At 35.7% G+C, this 19,209-nt stretch overlaps 1 protein-coding gene across 1 annotated transcript in view; it reads right to left on the bottom strand.

Moving 5' to 3' along the window:
- Nucleotides 1-19,209, bottom strand: part of LOC128161547 (dynein axonemal heavy chain 3-like) — a 76,758-nt gene that overhangs the window by 18,221 nt on the left and 39,328 nt on the right. Inside the window, exons 38-68 of the mRNA XM_052824858.1 lie at nt 18,829-18,962; nt 18,379-18,657; nt 17,854-17,874; nt 16,673-16,817; nt 14,792-14,815; nt 13,385-13,623; nt 12,732-13,098; nt 12,429-12,542; nt 11,989-12,141; nt 11,489-11,668; nt 11,082-11,220; nt 10,714-10,904; nt 10,274-10,369; nt 9,910-10,101; nt 9,471-9,604; nt 9,024-9,186; nt 7,745-7,927; nt 7,355-7,513; nt 7,190-7,261; nt 6,822-7,022; nt 6,391-6,546; nt 5,987-6,082; nt 5,470-5,708; nt 4,756-4,927; nt 4,471-4,557; nt 4,248-4,364; nt 3,617-3,802; nt 3,143-3,280; nt 2,948-3,052; nt 1,966-2,126; nt 1,287-1,310 (exon numbers count right to left, since the gene is read on the bottom strand). Of these exons, the coding sequence (XP_052680818.1) occupies nt 1,287-1,310; nt 1,966-2,126; nt 2,948-3,052; nt 3,143-3,280; nt 3,617-3,802; nt 4,248-4,364; nt 4,471-4,557; nt 4,756-4,927; nt 5,470-5,708; nt 5,987-6,082; nt 6,391-6,546; nt 6,822-7,022; nt 7,190-7,261; nt 7,355-7,513; nt 7,745-7,927; nt 9,024-9,186; nt 9,471-9,604; nt 9,910-10,101; nt 10,274-10,369; nt 10,714-10,904; nt 11,082-11,220; nt 11,489-11,668; nt 11,989-12,141; nt 12,429-12,542; nt 12,732-13,098; nt 13,385-13,623; nt 14,792-14,815; nt 16,673-16,817; nt 17,854-17,874; nt 18,379-18,657; nt 18,829-18,962 (4,667 nt within the window). The remainder of the gene's footprint in view (nt 1-1,286; nt 1,311-1,965; nt 2,127-2,947; nt 3,053-3,142; nt 3,281-3,616; nt 3,803-4,247; nt 4,365-4,470; nt 4,558-4,755; nt 4,928-5,469; nt 5,709-5,986; nt 6,083-6,390; nt 6,547-6,821; nt 7,023-7,189; nt 7,262-7,354; nt 7,514-7,744; nt 7,928-9,023; nt 9,187-9,470; nt 9,605-9,909; nt 10,102-10,273; nt 10,370-10,713; nt 10,905-11,081; nt 11,221-11,488; nt 11,669-11,988; nt 12,142-12,428; nt 12,543-12,731; nt 13,099-13,384; nt 13,624-14,791; nt 14,816-16,672; nt 16,818-17,853; nt 17,875-18,378; nt 18,658-18,828; nt 18,963-19,209) is intronic.

The following is a 19,209-nucleotide window of genomic DNA, read 5'->3' as shown; positions in this document are numbered from 1 at the left end:
TAACAATCGCGAGTTTGGTCCAGGTTGGACTGTTTTTTAAAACTAGAAAACTGACCAGTCAGGAAGGGCCCCGCTATGACAATTAATATAGAGAAGTGAAAAAAACTTTGAATTCCATCCTCTTTATATTAACAATGATGAAAAATAAATGCCCCGCATAAGATTTAAAGAACTGCAAGATCACATATAGAAATATTCTTTATCAAATACCATCCTTTAAACTGAGGGGTAAAAATATTAGGGTGCAGCTCATGGAATGAGAGTTTAATTTGCTTCAAAACAAACATCAGTGTAGACAAAGGTGTTCATTAATCTTGATATGACAGATAGAGATAAGCCTCTAAATTTTCTGCAGCAGGCAAGATAATTAATCCCAGGGGATTAATTGTTCTGCTCTCTCATCCGTTTGTTCTAAATTTACAATAAGATTTTTTTTCAGAAATGACAGAATGGGGTTATTATCTGATTACCTGTTAAAATTAACAGCATTAAGGCAGAAAAAAATAAAATAAATAATTAAAAAATAAAATAGTGTGGAAGGTTAATTAATCCCAAAGGACAAATATTGCACAGCCTTCCATGTATACAATGGTAACATTCTCAGCAGTTATCTCTCTTTGCCCATTCATTCTCAGCAGTTATCTCTCTTTGCCCATTCATACTTATGCATAGTTAGGAATCTACCCCACCACCCCAGCTCCAAACCAGAAGACATAGAGAACCAAACTTAGCATCAAAATATGTATTTCTGCCTACTGAACTACCATACCAAATTTGAACTTGATTGGGCAACCATAAAAAAAGTTATTAGAAAAAAACACGAAATTTGTGGACGGAAGAGTGACAGACGGACGGACAGAAGGACGGACGGACAGAGCGATTACTATAGGGCACCCGCAAATCCTTGCGGGGCCCTAATAATTTGAAAAAAAGACTTGCTCCCTAAGACAAAATTTGGGGACCCACAAGCCTATGAAGATGAAGATTATCAAAATATGGTACTTTAATCCCAACAATCAGAGGTAATATTAGAAGATGTACTTTAAAACTCCAAACTGATAAAATTGTGTTTAAGAAGTCTACAGAGCAACTTATCAATTTGAAAGGAAAAAGCAACAAAACAAAAAACATTGCTTTAACATTGCAACATATAAAAAATGAGAAAAAATTCCTGCTTAATTAAACCTACAAAATTCCATTGAGATAAAAAAAAATTGCTGTGGGAAAAAAGACTTAGAGATTCACGGACAAAAACACAACACGCTGCTATCACTGCACACACTTACCCTATAGAGGAGTATGGCATCGTTCTAACAAAGACAGTGGCACGATTCAATGTAAAGCTGATGCACGGAAAACTAATATTCCCTACTTATTATGTATAGAACTATAGCTTTATCAAAGCTTATTTCACTTGATACTTTTTCTTAATTAGCATACCCGAGAATTAGCAATTAATTTCCCAATGCATATTTAATATCATTAAATCCATTGTTCATTATTATTAAACAATTATTTAATTTTTTGTAAATAGAAGAAAAGTCCAAAATTACTGAAAAAAGAAGAAACCATCCGAGTATAGCTTACATACATAAACAAAATTTATTTTGAAAATAGTCCTAATTTTACAGATCAGCATTCCTTATGAAAGAGATTTAATGGATTGCAATGTGAAATGATATCAAATCCCGGTGACATCCTAATAAACATGCTCTGTGAAAAACAAAAGCTAGTTATGCCTACTGTGACAGAACATTCTTTAACAAAATTTTAACTATTAATACATTAAATTTAACAATTTAAATAAAAAAAAAACCTGCTTGAATGCTCATACTGTGATTCATACACAACATTATTATAACCCCTTCAAACTAACTTCTCCTCATTACCATCTATCAAATAAATGAATAAATTAAATATTCATAATTGATTTGACAGTGTATAAAACATGCAGAGCGTTCCTACTTTTGTTTAGCGATGCCGATACACAGGAGGAAGGAGAAGAGCAGCTTGTCCTTCTCAAACAGCGAGCGGCAGACGTTCTTGTAGATGCTGTAGGTGAAGTGTTCGTTCAGGTTGTGGATCCTCTCTTCCAACTCCTGGGACGGGGCACTGTTTATGATGGACTGTAACAAAAAGCAGGATGGTATAATTACATTTCCTTAAATAATCTCTATATACAAAGAATGCTTAATGGAAATGATTTCTTACACCGCATGTAACAGTCTTAATACACTACTTGTAACATTCTTACACTACTTGTAACAGTCTTACACTACATGTAACAGTCTTACACTACATGTAACAGTCTTACATTGTTATACCCCTGTAAAACATTTACTATATAACTCTATATGAAAAAAAAGTCCAGCATTTTGACTGTTGGACTGGAACTGTTAAAATCGACTGTTGACCAGTGACGTCACATTCCGCGAACACAAGTTATTGGTTAAAAAAGGGGTATAACAAAACAGTTGTTGACTGTGTCTCGGGCAACAGTTGATCTGTCGGACCGGCTCCCAAACTGTTGCCCGCAGCCTTCGGCCTTGGGCAATAGTTTGCGAGCCGGTCCGACAGATCAACTGTTGCCCTTGACCCCAGTCAACAACTGTATACTACAAGTAACAGTCTTACACTACATGTAACAGTCTTACACTACATGTAACAGTCTTACACTACATGTAAAAGTAAGTGGGGCATCTTTTATATATCTCATTACACAAATTAAGGCTGCTTCATGGAACAGAATTCTTAAACTGACTGTAACAGTATTGGGACTGCATTAATACCTCTTACTACAATAAGACTGCTTAATGTGATATACTTCTTACACTGCATGTATGAGTGGGACAGCACAAAAGGCTGCCTAAAATAAAAGCCTCCTTCTGCTGGAATCTTAAGCAAGTGAAATTGCATGCAATAAAATCTGAAAAATAATACACTATACCTGGAGATAGAGGTTGATAAACCAGGCCAGGGAATACTGGTACATGGGGTCAATGTTGGCCAAGTCAGAGATCACAAAGAACAGCACACTACCGTGCTTTGCAACCTAAAAAATAGTTAATAATACAATAACTAAATTTCAGAAAATCAATCCTTCATGAGTCCATGTTATTTATGCTTTTCAATTCAGACTCACGGGTTTGTATCCATTCCTGACATCATCAATGGCGGCCTCGGTTTTCGTGGCCACCAGCTGTTTCTCCGATATCTCCTCTGACAAGATCTTACTGGAGGATAGGATTTCTATGGCAGTCTCATCCTCCAAAATGTTACCCTGTAAGGATTTCAAAATGTCAGCACCTCTGTACTTTTCTGGTAGACATAAATTTTCTTTTATTTTCATGTATCAAGTAACGTCCTGTGTTCTAGTACTTTACAAAATTTAATAAAGATGAAGAAATGTCTTTTATCTGAAAATTCCCCTAAATTAATATCGCTTTATCTCAGTTAAGGAGGTAGAGGACCTCAAATGTTTATCTCCCTTTGCCAAAGATTAAGATAGCACTTCCAAAGTTTCTCTCCCCTTATGTGGGATGAAAAGAGGACCTCAAATGTTTATCTCCCTTTACCTGGTTTAAAAATAGGACCTTCAATGATTGCCTGCACTTACCTGGGATGAGGAGAGGACCTCCAGTATCTTGTCCTCGATTTCTTTGAGCTGTCGCTTGTTTCTGGCACTCTCGATAATCAGCATGTTTTTCTTTTCCTCTAGCTCTGGTTTTTCTTTGGCGGCAACGATTCCCAGAAGCTGGTCCTCCAAACCAAGTAATGTTATCATGAAGTTCAGCAAGGTCACCTGTATGCAAAAAGATGGAGCAGGTGAAAAATAAGAGCCACTATTTTGTATAGAATATTACAGTACAATGCATGTGCTAAGCCTTTAAAGTTTGAAAATTTTACCTGTATTCAATGCAAGCTGAACAATTAAAAACAGGCAATACTAATTCCTAATTAAAAGCGAGGAATAAATATCCGCGTAAAATCGTGAAAATAACATCTCATGAATTTTGAAATCTCACTTTTATTTTTCAGACATATGTAAAGAACATGCAACTATGATAAAAATTCAGCATTTGTGATTTCACGTTCTTGCGATTTGATGGAAAGCTGTGGAGTCGCCAAATTCAGTAGTATTCATTTCTGTTGCAAAGTGAATTTTTACTTTGATTTCAGTCAACTGACAAAAACTTATAACTTCAATGAGCATCACGTATGTGGTATATGGATCCTGTAGAACTGACCTTGACTGAGACTTCTGGCAGATAGTGTGGGTTGCGGAGCCTGGTTGTGATGTACAGCTTGAAGTCCTTGCTGTACTCGATGATGTGGTCTCCCACACGGATGTACTCCATGTTGTTCTAAAAATTCAGCACAAAATTCATTACATTAGGGTTATTACAAAAGATAATCCGTGTTTTCTATGTGCAAATTGAAGCTGAATAAGAGAGAAAGCATATATTGTACCTGTTTGAATGTCTGCTTCAGAAGAATGGGTTCTAGAATAGGGTCCAACTCTTCTCCAACATTTTCCAGCAAACAAGGATTTCCAAACTAAAGAAATAAAACAAATTAGTTTACATATTTTCAAAGAATCTTTTTTTAATTTTGGAACATTTAGTAACAATTAATACATTGAAGCACTAAAGATAATATTTTGCAGATAACCTGCTGCAACATAACAAAAACTTGACAACTGCTTTATTCTCTATCTCCATTAATTGTTCCAAAGAATATGCCAGTTGAGTATACCTGAATACAGTTTTCCAGGTTCCGGCTGAAGTTGACATCAGACATCTTGACGACCTCCAGCTTGTTGGACTTCTCCATGTTCTTGACCCACTTATTGGCCTGACCCTGGGGGTCAATCATCAGGGGCCAGCGATTAGCACTCATCACAATGATAGCATTCTCCACCGAGTAACTGTAAAAGAATAAGTTTTATGCATACAGAATGATAACACATGATTAGTTTCTTCCTCATACGATTACATGTACTGTTAACTTTTGTTTTATTTTTAAAAGTGAATTGCATCTTTGATGACAGACATGAAAACTACCAAAGCATTATCTTAAAAAAAAAATGATCATGCTACAATTATTCTGTATCAAACTATTTATAGTAATGGAAAATTGATGTCCTTATCAAACATTAAGTAAACTTGAAAACTTATATCCCAAAAATGTTATGAAAATCAAATACTGTGGAATCATTAAAATTCATGGGGGCCAATTTTCGTGGATTGCTTAAATTTTACACGTTCGTGGCGACGTAATTTCGTGTATTTTTGTATACTTACAAAAGGGTTATGACTTTATAGCCCTAATTTATTAATTCGTGGGGGGTGTTAATTCGTGGATGAGAGGTGCCCACGAATTCCACGAAAATTGAGCCACCAGGAAATCTAATGATTCCACAGTATAATGATTTAAAGTATTACAACACATCAACAAAGCTATACTGACTTGTCTACGGGGAGTCCGGCAATCTGCCAGTCTCGGATCTTGACAGGGTCCCCGAGTGTGGTGTACAGGGAGAAGTGTTCGGAGAGCGGTATGTTCCGCTCGGCGCACATGGAGTACCACTCTTTCAGACACTCTTGGCGGTAGTCCAGGATGAATGGTCCCAGGTACGCCACCACGCTGGCCGATAACAGCACATCACCCACAATGTTGTCATAGGTCTCACTCAATTCCTCCACATTCTGTCATGTTAGAAAGAAGTAATGTTTTTGAAATACTGACCACCAGTACAATGTATGTGCCTTAATTATCAGATAGTTTGTCCATTTCATTTTTTAAATGCTCAACTAATCTATGCAATTCTCTTAAATTCTCTATGATTCATATGATATCATCTTATCAAAGAAAATCTTAAAAAATCAACACTACTACCTGCATTTCTGAGACACTGAATGATTTAAAAGGAAATCAAAACAATGTCCAACACATGTAAAGCTCCTTTAAATAAAGACAAACTTACATTCGTCCACCTATCTTTCTCTCCTCCCAGTCCACTGATAAGCTTTTCTGCTCTTTCTATCTTTATTTTGGTCAGTTCAATGTTATCCTCCAAGTTCTAAGTAAGGACAGTAATCAGATTAAGATTAAACTATCACAAAATAACCTTCCTATTTACAATTAGAGAGACGTTTTAGATTTACCACAATTACAGTCAAACTTCCTTATCTCGAACTAGATGAGACTGTTTAAAAACTTCAAGATATCCCAGTTTTCGAGATATCGAGGGTAAAATGCTTATTAATAAAAAATAATTGGTTGGGACTTACAAATCACTTTGACATATCCATTGTATTCGAGATATCAGTGTTTGAGATATCGAAGTTCAACTGTATATAATCAATGTATATCTACACGCTGTCTTACCACTTTTTCCTCCTCCTTGGTTTTGAGCTGATCCTTCAGCCCGTTCAGTTTGTCAGTGATTGCCTGTAGTTCTGCCTGTTTCTGGTGGAGCCTGGCCATTTGTGTGGCTAATGTAGCCTCTGCCTCCTCTAAACTCCGCCGCTTTGGTCCCACAACCTTCATTAACAAAAACCAATACTTCAGTAAAATCAATATTATATACACATGCAACTGTGATGCTAGTAGCATTTCCATATGAGAAATTAATTAGTAAGACAAATATAAGCTGTGAATTTATCAAACTTAGTTTTATAGTTCTTATGATTTATTATTTTCTAATCCTACTGGTAAAGTTATTATGATAATCTCAGATCTCCATCCCTGGAGAAAAGTTGTGATAAGAAAAATTAATCAACACTATTTGACCTTGACACCAATAACTGAAGACTGACCTTGATGACACTGTCGTACACGTCCATGGCCCTGATCCACTTACAGAGACCCTCACAGGCAGACGACACGTTCCTGATCAGATTGGGCTCAAAGTCTGGGTTACTCATGTACTTGTCTCGGATCTTTTTCATCACCGGCATTGGGATATTGTCCTTGTCATACTCCTTGAGGGAATCTAAGAACTTGATGTCTCCCAGCATCTGGAAATCAAAGTACACGTACAAAAATTGAACAGGAAAAAGTCATTAAAAATATATTTGCAAAATGCTTTAATACAGAGGAATTTTTTTTCTTCTTTAGTATCTATAAGTACATATTTCATTGTCTATTTTATAAGTGAAATATTTAATAGAGACAAGCCACTTACTCTCTTGGCTGCAGGCCAGTAATCCTCCACTTTTCGGCCATTAGCATCCACTTTATTGTCTGGCTTAATGCTCTGAAAAATCAAAATGAATTTTATTATAAACCCCAATCCAGTCCAAGAAACATGCAGGAGGTATTGCTTTTTATTGAAATATCTGACACTGACCTTCATAATACAGACAGCTTCCATGACCAGTTTGACCCCATTAGGTGGATTAGCCATAGCCTTGACCAGAGAAATGTCATTCTGTTTCAGTGTGTCCAGGGCAGCTACGGCAGCATTTAGGGCCGGCATGGCAACTGCCAGCTTGGCTTCACACTCATCCTAAGCACATCAAACATGTTTGTTAAGTTAATTCATGACAATAACTTAAGTCACTTTCAATTTCAAAATTAATATTGACACTCCCTCCTACCAACTTACACTACAAAAACCCAGAGTACATGTGTATGAATATAGAAGGAGGGAGCCATGGAAAGAAGAAAGCTATAAATAATCAAACAGCACACAGTATGTGACCTTCTAAAATATTCCCCTTCCTTGACCTTGACCTACTTTGATGGCCTTGGCGTCCATGGCGGCGTTATTAGCCACCACTTCGTCGGCCTCCACCACCTTCTTGACAGCCTCCACTTCGATGCTCTCTTTGCTGATGAACTCGATCAGCTCCGCTGTCTCTTTGCTGGTCTGAATCAGCTTAGGTTGGAGTTCCACTAACTCTTGCTGCATCACGTTCACCTATAGTCACAGTAAAAATTAAGCATTAAAAAAATTTGAATATTCAGTAAATCTTTGAAATAATATTCTACCAGTGCAAACATTTTTTTGGTTAGATTCCAAAACAATGTTTTCTGCAATCTTATTTTAACAATAACCTTAATTGTTAAATTTAAAGGATAATATTTTTGGTGATTAAATTTTTGTGTCCAAAAGATACCACAAAATTTAGCAAAAAATAGCAACCTGAAAATCCAGTTAAACAGCAACAACTTCATCATAGATCAATTTTTATATCATTTTTTATCACTTTACAGCGAATTACAGAATACCGGTAGAGTTTTCAATAGCTTGTTGGATTGCTCAATAGGGTATTCAATTTGGTCAGCAAGGTATCACATCAGGTTTAAATCTAGGTCCTGTGGTTACCCAAGTGTAGATTGTTATTTTGCACTCAACCAATTCATTTGGCACAAAGAAAACCTCTAGAACACTCTCTCCTATTGTTAGCTATTCTATTCATAGACCTTTAAAAAGAATGTTCACCTGGACAGCACTGGATTCTATAGAGCATCAATTCTGCTTGGAGTAATTTGAATTTTGTTTTTCAAAAAAATGTAATTCAAAAGACATTTCTGAAGAAACAAACAAAAGAGAAAAGCATAGCTTTAAGAATTACGGAGATATTTTTTTTCCTGCAATAAATCATTAGACATTTTGGTTCCCCAATTCCTGGTGCAACATACAGCACTAAGAGTATTTTTGTGCTGTGACTTCTTAATTAGTTAAGACTTTTATAGCAGTAATGTAGGACAACAGGGAGAAACAAAAAAGGCCCAAATGTGCAAATGTTTACTAGATTAACTCACTTTATCGCTGTCATACCTGAGTAATCACATGACCTAGATTTAAACCTAATGTGATACCTTGCTGACCAAATTGAATACCCTATTGAGCAATCCAACAAGCTATTGAAAACTCTACCGGTATTCTGTAATTCGCTGTAATAAGAATCGCAATCTATATTTGTACGTGAAGTATACACTGTATAATTTTTTCTTCTTTTTAGACTGTTAATGACCCTAACAAGAATTGCGCTATTCGTAACTGTGTGTACCTGACTCTCGGAGAACTCCAGTTTCTCCAGCCCCACGATGTAGCGGTTCTTGAGGGTCAGAATCTCCATTCTCTTGTGGTCCAGCAGGCTCTTGAAGGTCTTGATCAGCTCCAGGTACGACGTGGGCGTCACATAGTTCCTCCGCCTCATTGTTTCGTAGTACCTGCAACAACATTCACATTGCCTTATGTACTTCATGTACTACTGGTCATATATCTTAACTCTGGAAACTAGTTAAATCAATACCTTCATATTTTTTTCTTTTTTTGCATTAAGATAAATGAACACATCATAATAAATGATTTTTTTCTCTCAAAAGAGCTGTATAAAATAAGAAGTCTCTCTCTCCCCCCCCCCCCCCCCCAAAAAAAACTTCACAAATAAAAGATATTAAAGATAAAATGAATACACAAGTATAGAAATTTAAATTATCTCGCTCATACAGACCTCTCAGAGAGCATGCGGACACTCTGGTGGAAGTGTTTACACATGTAGATGGTCTGTGTCCGGACTTCGTCCGACATCTCTACATCCTCAAGGAATTTATTGGCCACCAGCTCCAACGCATCCTCTGGCCACGGCTAAAATATAGCAGCAGAAAAAGTCTAACTGTGATCATTGATTGGGCATAACTATGTTACATTTGAACAGGGTATAAACATTACAAAGGCATCCATTTGATTAAGAACATGTAGGTAGAAAAAAATATTAGCTCCATGTGCAATATTGGCTACAAAGCAGTTTATTGTTATTTTATTTAATTTAATCTTAATATAATATTTTCCTATATTCATAGAGAACTTTTCATATCAGGAGGTTCAATCAGTCTATAATTGGACATGACCATCCACCCCCTTTAAAAGAAACCTCCACAATTAAGGCTGACCTTGAACCAGTCGATGGTGCAGCAATTGATGAGGGAGGGGAACATCCTGATCCTGTTCCGGAAGTTGTCTCCGATCGGAGAGAAGGCCAGCACCACGTGGAGGTTCCGCCTGATCCGCTCAATGAACATGTTGTACATGTTGAGTGGGGTCATCTCCATCTGAAGGTTCTGCTGCAGGGCCAGCTGCTGCATCTGAAATCAAGCAAAAAGTGTACAATTCATCCAATTTAAAATCATTTAATATGTACACAAACATGGTAGAATTTCAGTAGCACACACATAAAATAACAGACATTTTTATCAATCCTAAACATACAAATACAGTCTTTCTGCAGTAGATAGAACACAAATTAAGTCAATGTACCTTTTCAATAATCTCTAGTCTCTCTTCATTATCATACAGGTTAGGAATGTCTCCTGTGTTCAAAATCATGTTTATGTCTTCCAAGAACGACTCATCCTGTAAGCAAATTTAAAGTCTCAGTGTCATTAATCACCATCCCATACATGTTAATGGTTATATCTACTGTGGTTTCATCAGTATTCACCGAAGACCTATTCCTGTAGATTTTGATCCCCAAAATTAAATGTTTATTGATGTATGAAAATTGATACAGTAACTAACAATGTTTTTGGTCAAAAAACTGTCCACAGAATTTATGTATCGTCAAAACTGAGAATTTTACTAAATCCACAAAAACTGATGCCCTTGAATGTAAAAAGACAGTGCCCTTTTCAATGTATGAAATTCATATTAATATAGAATTTTACTGCTTTGCCAATCAAATATCACTGCTGTAGTACCTTGATCTGGTGGTCTCCAAATAGGAACACCATTGAGGTCCCCTCATCCCCAGCACGCCTCATGAGGCGACGGAGGTCATCTCTCCACTCAGAGATTGTGTAGTTTTTGGTTATTTCAATTTGGAAGAGTTCAAAGTCTGACATAAAGGCAGCCAACCGTGAAGCACTCTGTCTCCCACTGCCCCCGATACCTAGTCAAGCATAACATTTTTTTTGAATTGGACATTTTCACATGATTTAAAATTGTGCATGTTTTTCAAAATCTCAGAATTTTTTTTTATCAGCGTTTACATTTGCAAATTATCCTTTTTTCATTTTAGTATTTGGTGAAAAGTCTGCATAGAACTTACATACATAATATTACTCACCAACAAGCAGACAATGACCATTTGGCTGCTTCAAAACTCTGCTGATTCTAGATATGTGTTCAATAGCAAACCTAAACATGACTAGATTCATAGGAGCCTTAAACATCATGTTATACTCCTCAAGGTACATCTCAATGGCCTGAAAAATGAATAGTAATTATCAAACTTAATGTCTATAGACTTATCATGTTATAAAGTCTTACATTTTTCATTCCAATGAAACTTTTAAGAATTAACTCTCCAATTTATTTGCAGCTTTTAATTCTTAATTTCAATACTTTAATTTTGTTTGTTGATTAATTACAAAATTGATGAAATTTTTTCTTTTATATTTCAAAGTCATTTCTTTTGTGGTCATACCCCCACCCCCTTTATAAGCTTATCTATCTAATCTATAACGGCCTTACCTCTTTCAGGTCGTTGAGGTTGAGTATTTCATCGTAGAACTTTTCCTCCTTGCCCTTGGACAGGTAGTCCCCAAACATCAGGCTTCTGATGTCATCGTCAGTGACCCCTATAGAGGAGTCGGTCATGATGTGGGAGAACAGCACGTTCATTTTCTCCTTGAACTGACTCTCCACACATGTCTACAAACCACAAAATCAAAGTTAATCTAAATTCTACACCTTAAATTTAGATAATTATGTGCATTCATAAAGAAAAACAAATAAACAAAGAAAAAGGAATATCATTTAGTGTCTGTTCCACACATTGCTCTCATTTTCTAAACCTTTCAAACCACCTTCTATAATTCATTTTGCATATTGCAGATTCCTTATATTTCTCAAATTCTGCAATTCTGCTGTTTTGTATTACACAGGGTGATAATAAATTTTTTGTTGATGCCAAACTTTCATTGATTGCAGTTATCAATAATTCCTCCCGTTTAATCAAGAATCAACAGTACCTTGACCATCTTGAAGAACATTTCGCGGTCCTCCTCATTGATGAGCCTGTCATAGAACACCCTGTAGACTTCGTGGACCCAGAGGCGGACAATCTTCTGTCCGTTCTCCGTGCTCCCCTCGGCCACCACCGCAGGCTTCAGTAACAGGACCCCCTGTACAGACACACACTCATACATGAGCTAAATGTATTACTAGTTTAAATTCTGCAACATTTGCAAGGGTGTTGAGATAGCTAACGTCATATATGTGAAAAATAATTTGAAAATGAACATCAATGACACCACTGTCTTTGTGTTTAAATTTTCTCATCGTAATTTTTTTTGTAATGTGATCCTTTATCCGTTCTTTCTCTTATAGAATGGGGAGTTTGAAGTTTATGTACTTTCATTAAATACAGTCACAGCGGAGTAACAGCAACTCGGAGAAATATTTTACTCACCTGAACCACGCGTGCGAAGTCTCGGAGGTTGAAGACGTAGTGTGACCTGGAGGGGGTGGGGAGGAAGTTGGCGATAGCACTATTGTAGATCTCCAGGGTACTGGTCAAAATGATCTACAATAAAAACACAGAAATTCCTAGAACTGACAGTAAAGTGGCAATCATGGTCTTCAAATTTAAAACAAGTACATATACTTATTAATGAAAAATGGGGAAATAAACTTGGAAATAAGAGAACTACAAAAACTAAGAATAATATAAATGCTTCAAATTTATGGCTTTTAAATCGCCCAAAACTCTCACCCTAGTAAACTTCCTCAGCGAATTTTCAAACGACCTGAAATGCCACTCAATAATGGGAGAGAAAATGTTCTTCATGGTTTCCTCATCAAAGGATTCAATTCCAATGATATTGAAATGTCTGAGGAACCTGGGGGTCACATTGTTCCTGCCACCCCCTGGTGGCCCCATGGCTGACACCATCACAATGTCTATCAGCTCCAGAACACTGGTGTCCTTCCTGTCGAACCAGTATCCCTGGTCGATCCACTGACGGAGGATCTCTATGGGGGGCTGGGCCCCGTACTTCTCCTTGGCCGGCATGTTCAGGTCATCTACAAAGACCATCAGTTTCTTCCCCAGTGTGGGGCCATACACACCCTTCTTCCGTCTGAAATACACAAAAGAATCCAAAATCAAATTTTAAGAACCAATAAGTAAACTCATATCATTTAAAGTCTCTTTACTTTTGATTTGATTCAAATCATTTGACAATTTTTCTATAAATAGTTTTTGGGAGACAAAAAGAAACAGCTGACTCGGGAAAACCCCCCAATGGTCCCCTAACTTCAAACAGAATATTCCACCCTTGCACAAACCAGCAATGTTTTTTTATGCCTTCTTATAAAACTCTTGTAAATCAAAATGAAGTAAGAGCCTACAACGTTTTATCCTACCTATCAAGCTTGGAGAAGATGATATCCTGCGTCTGATTGGCCGAGGTCTGGGCGGAGAAGTTAATGTTGCTGATGATGTACTTGTCCTTGGGTAGCTGTAGTAAGTAGCTGTTGGTGATGGCTGACTTTCCTGTCCCTGTGGGTCCCACAAACAGCAGGGGGCAGTCCTGCATCAGAAACCGCTCCAAAAAGTACTTCTGTTTCTCTGTCTCCACCGTGTGGATTATCAGCTCGTTTATCTACAATATTGTGTGGATTATTAACGTTAATCTAGAACATCATGTTGATTATCAGCTCAGTAACCTACATCTTGAGGATTATCAGTTTGTTAATCTACAACATTGTGTGGATTATCAGCTCATTAATCTACAGCATTGTGTGGATTATTTGTTATCTACAACATTGTGTACAATATCTTATGACATCATAAGGATTATCAGCTCCTCAATTGACAATTACATTGTTATTCATTCATTGATTAGGAAATTATCCAATTTTTAAGTATACCACAACAATATAGAACAAATACTATTTATTTTCCATGTGAATATCCAGTATGTGATTGATTACCTATAGTGCTTAGTGATGCTTTGTTTCTGTGGGGGGTAGGATCATAAATGTTTCTAATACTTGAATTCTGATATACTGTGCTGGTACTATAAGGTTATGCAAGTACAATTGTAGTTCATGCTTATTCGACTCATTTGAGCTATTTTAACACTATACTTTGTGCACATCTGACTCATAGCTACGCTAAATGGATAACCGTCCATGCATTTATCCTTAAATCACTAATAAGGGCATGCAATTAATTTTTTGGTTGCTTTTTAAACCTTATCAACATAGCTTGATAAATTCACTCTGCAATTAAATGGCGAAAATTTATACAATAGTTGCAATCATTCTTCATTATCATGTAGTAATATGTACTGCATACAGGATAACTGTATATAAAGTATGATTTTTAACCTGTGTTTTCTTTTACCCTTCTACACTTGCAAAGTGTCCCCCCCCCCTTCAATATGCCCAGACACAGAAATGTTATGGATAAATTGAGATGTTCAAATTCGCTCAGTCTTAAATTTGCCCAGTGTCAACGGCAAAAGGGGTGAAAATGAAACAGGGGCAAATATTTCTATGTATATAGTATTATCAACTTTTCTTAAAACTATAGCAAATTTGGAACCAAGTCTAAACATTCTTTGCCCCAACTCAAAATATTGCTTTTCAGTGCAAACACAAGCAAATACAACACATAGAAAAAAATAAAGCCTGTATACAAATATGAAAATTGTGGAACATTTTGATTATGATATATAGTAATTTACTGTACTGTTTCAGCTGTTTTTTATTACAATGACGTATTACAATTTACGGCGGAGAAGTTGGATCCTCTCCTGTGCTTACCATGATACGAAGGTCTCGGTCTTTCTGCCATCACCATGAATTAATCAGAGTGTGAATGAAAGAGAATATTAGTCAAGGTTTCATTGCAAAAAAACACACACACAAAAAATCAAAACATTAAAATCATATTAAAATTGTGAGCAATGGAAACTGGTGTTCAAAACAATTTGATAAGCGGGCAATTAAGTGTATATATATATTTAAAAATCAAAAATAATTTTTTTTTTTATCTTAATCTCACATCTATGAAAATGTTGCAAACAATTAAAAGTTTAAATCATCATCAAATCAAATTTCTACAGAAGAATGCTGAACGAAAGGAAAAAAAAATCTCTACATATAGCTACTACGCCAAAAAACTTCCCCTCATCCTCTGTAACATGTAATTGTAAAATCTGGCTAGCTACATTTTTGTGCAAAAACATGTCTTTTAATCAGAAAAACGGGAACTGGATACACTAAGAGTTAAAATTTGAATTCAGCAGAACTGTGAATATAGGCAGAATAAACAAATATAATTGCCAAAAATATGCGGGCAATTAAGTGTATATATATATTTAAAAATCAAAAATAATTTTTTTTTCATGCAAGAACTATATTCATACAATCACTTCTATATTGACATGCATTGATATGAAGAGCATCATGCAAACTGGTAACCCCTTTACATGCAATAAAACGACTACAGGAGAGATATAAGAATCATGCATTCTATATAGACTATGTGTTTGTGTAATATATATGACAGAAGCTTTGAACATATGAAGACTAAGTGAACATCCAATTTGTCATCATTCTAAGGGCAATCTCAACAGAAATGTGTTTTTACTTAGATCTATTTGATTCAAGGACATATAACAAACTTCAAAGACACATTTGAGTGATCTCCTAGTATATAGAGAATTGTTACATCTACCGAGTGACACAAATCATTTGCCAGGTACAAAGTGCGTAGATGACATCATCATTTTCTGTTTACAATGACATCATCATTTTCTGTTTACTGTGATATCATCATTCTTCGTGTATATATAGTGACATTAACATTTAACTCTCACCAAGTCTTGAGTATTTCCTGATTGAGGTCGTTGCTTAATTTAATACATTATCAGATTTTACTTTACTTGATCTCACAAATCCTATCTTATATTTTGGCCATTTTAATGCTACATACTATTTTGAGATAGGAAATAGAAATTTCAATATGCTATGCTTAAAATAGAAAAAAAGTGTAAAAAGTATCGATATATAAATATGGCCATTTCAAAATATAGTACATGTATATGTCCATAAAAAAAGAAGAGAAAAAGCTAATATGTACTACTTGTTTGCATGCATATTTCCTTATGTTACCTTTACATCCTGTTTCAAACGAAATAAAATCAATTACATTCTTATCAAAGTTACATTGTTGATTGGCAATGTTGATTACCGTTATTACCCGATGAACTGTACTGCATTTATCAAAGGCAAATGATCTGTGAAGCAAAACTAGAAAAGCCACTGTGACAAATTTGGTAAACTCGCAAATTAGGCTTTTAAACCAAAACCAAAGCAAAACGCTGAAAATTTAGTTCTTCTGCACTCTGTATTATTTTTTTTGTTACTTTAAATTTTACACAATATATGGGCAAGGTACAAAAAAAAATACTTTAATAGACCAAGTTGTTGGAAACTTGATTCACAAAAATATCAAGTTGTGAAAATTAAATTCAACTTTTGAATGCTAAAATATTTTAAATGGAAATGTTTGGGCAATAAAACAATTAAGTTGGACAAAACAGTGAAAGAGTTAGTAAGAACAAAGGAACAAAATCAGAGAGTTTAGTTCCCTGGGCGTCGCTGAGAATGTTGTGTCTCCTGGAAATGAACATTAATTACCTTGGCTTTCTCATCGATGTTGAGCGGGCTGATCAGATTGGACCACTTGTACCAGGAGCCATACTGCTTCCTTAGGTAAACAAACTCAAACACCGAGCCGTTCTTGGGGATCTTCAGATTGTTGGCAAACTTCAGGTCCTTAGGTCTACAACATGCACTCCAACAATTCAGCAGGCATTAGGAACAGAGTAAGATACCTTGTAAACTATATACATTTTTATCATTTGCTTTTTAAAAACTTTTTTACTTTGTATCCTACTCAATCAAAAATTGAGAGAGAGAGAGAGAGAGAGAGAGAGAGAGCAAGCAAATTCAAATATCAAATAATCTTATTGCTGAAAAATCAGTTGAAATTGATCAGTTAGGTTAAACATGGTTAAGTGCACACACTCACACATAATATGTTACTGTTAACTCTTAAAACATCTAGCCACTCATGGTATTTTTATAGTTTATTTTCTATAATTAACAAATTCCACATTTTTTAAGGTTAAACCTGGCAAAAACACTATATCATAGCCACATTAATTTAGGACAGTAGCATATATAGGATATATCATACCATACACATGCTGCAAACAAAACCCAACACCTTTGAAAAGGAAGTGTATTTTCTGATTAAATTCCATAACCACAAAACTATCAGATGAACACTTATTACCCATATCCTTTATATAACAAATTGGTACTGATCAAACAAGGGAGATAAAAAGTAGGAAATGTGAGGGCTGAGCATGCAGGTACAAAAATGTTGTGGAAAACATGTAAAAAACATATTTCATTATTATAATACTAAAATAAGGTAAAACAGGGCATTGTTTTCAGGGTTTCTGTTACACAGAGCTGTGTTAAATTCACCATATTCCCAATATCTATATTGATGGACAAATTTAATACAGCACTAATTCGAAATTTACTCTGAAATCGTAACAGATACAGAAATGGGATAATCTTAACATATGAGTTAGGTGAAAATAACTCAGAGTAAACCCTGTCAAGAGAAACATTTTAAAATATTAAGTAAGTTTTCTTTCAAAAAAAAGTAATTTTATAAGGTTCATGAGTGTTAGTATGGTGCAAATCCTAAATCCTAATTTGGTCTCTAATCACATGACCCGAATGCGCCACCCACCAATCACATGACTTGGAGGGACCAATCAAAGTCATGCTCTCATACTTACTTGGATATCTTATTTCCAGCCCTATATTGAAACATTTCAGTGAGGATGATGTCATGAAAATACAAGCTAGGAAGCTTGGGAAACTATTGCATTGACATGAGAAAATTGATCAAATCAAGAGATGTGTAGCATTAACAGAAGAAATCCCATATACTCTTTGGTGCGAAAACTGTTGCTGGTTATCATTGAGTGAATTCATGCTTAGGCATATATATGTGGTTGTACAATGTGAAATCTTAAGCAAATGTATTTCAAGTGCTCATGAAAATATTTTTGATTGATAAATAACTGCTCTTAAGCAAAATAAATTAAATGAGAGTGACAGAGTTCAAGAGATTACTTTACTGCAAGAAATCTTTAGCATAAAAGCTTTTGTTAAAGTAATTTGCAAAGCATAGTAATATGAAATTTCATGAAGAAACGTATTATTTATCCGATTATCAAAAATCAAACTGAGAACAAATAATTTTTTCTGAACATTAAAATTTTCATTAATTACTGAATAAATCCAAGAGTGACACTAACCTTGGATACTTGGCCGTGGTTCCATCCATGTCGCACAGGCCCTTGAAGAACTCGTCAAACTTGGCACGGGAATTAGCGTCAAGTGTGGCACCAACCGACCACACCATGGAAAAGAAGAAGTAGGCAATCAACATGGCGGTCCTCTCCTCTATCAGCTTCTGGTCTGTCAGGGACTTCTCCTTTGCACCTTCTCCATCTGTGTCTGATCCTCCTCCCTCTTCATCATCTTCCTCCATGAAGGCCTCTTCCTCCTCTTCATCATCTTCCATACCTAGTTTCCTGTGATAAACCATTCTAATGAGAAATATTTGCTGGAATTGCTTGTTTAGGAATATTAATAGATTTTGTAAGTACTTGTATTTACAGCATCTTGCCATCTTTCAATATCATAAGACCTTGATATGTGACATTTTTTTTTGGGGGGGGGGGATATTTCTTCACTACAGTTACCTGACATCTTCCATCATGCAGCCATAGAGGGTCAGCATGCTCTTTGTAAGGTGCATCGGATGACAAGTCAGAAGACATTTGCAGTACTTGGACACAAAATTCAGACACGGCTCCAACAGCCAGTCAAACATCATCTATCATATAAAGAAAATCTATTCCAATTTGTGCCAGAATAAATGTTGGCTCTTTTTCTTGAAAAATGAATTTTTTTCAAAAACTTTTGGGCATCAATTTGACATCAGAAAGTTTATGATGGGTTTCTTTGCATGAAACTATCTTAAGTAAAGATTGAAGCAACAGCATATACTGTAGATTCCAATATAAGTGAGGAAATAATATCCGAGTAAAATTGCAAGAAGCAAATATTGCTAATGTTAAGAT

The sequence above is a fragment of the Crassostrea angulata genome, chromosome 8, assembly GCF_025612915.1.
Source record: "Crassostrea angulata isolate pt1a10 chromosome 8, ASM2561291v2, whole genome shotgun sequence".
Classification (NCBI taxonomy): Eukaryota; Metazoa; Mollusca; class Bivalvia; order Ostreida; family Ostreidae; genus Magallana; species Magallana angulata.
This window is presented reverse-complemented; position numbering and strand designations above follow the sequence as displayed.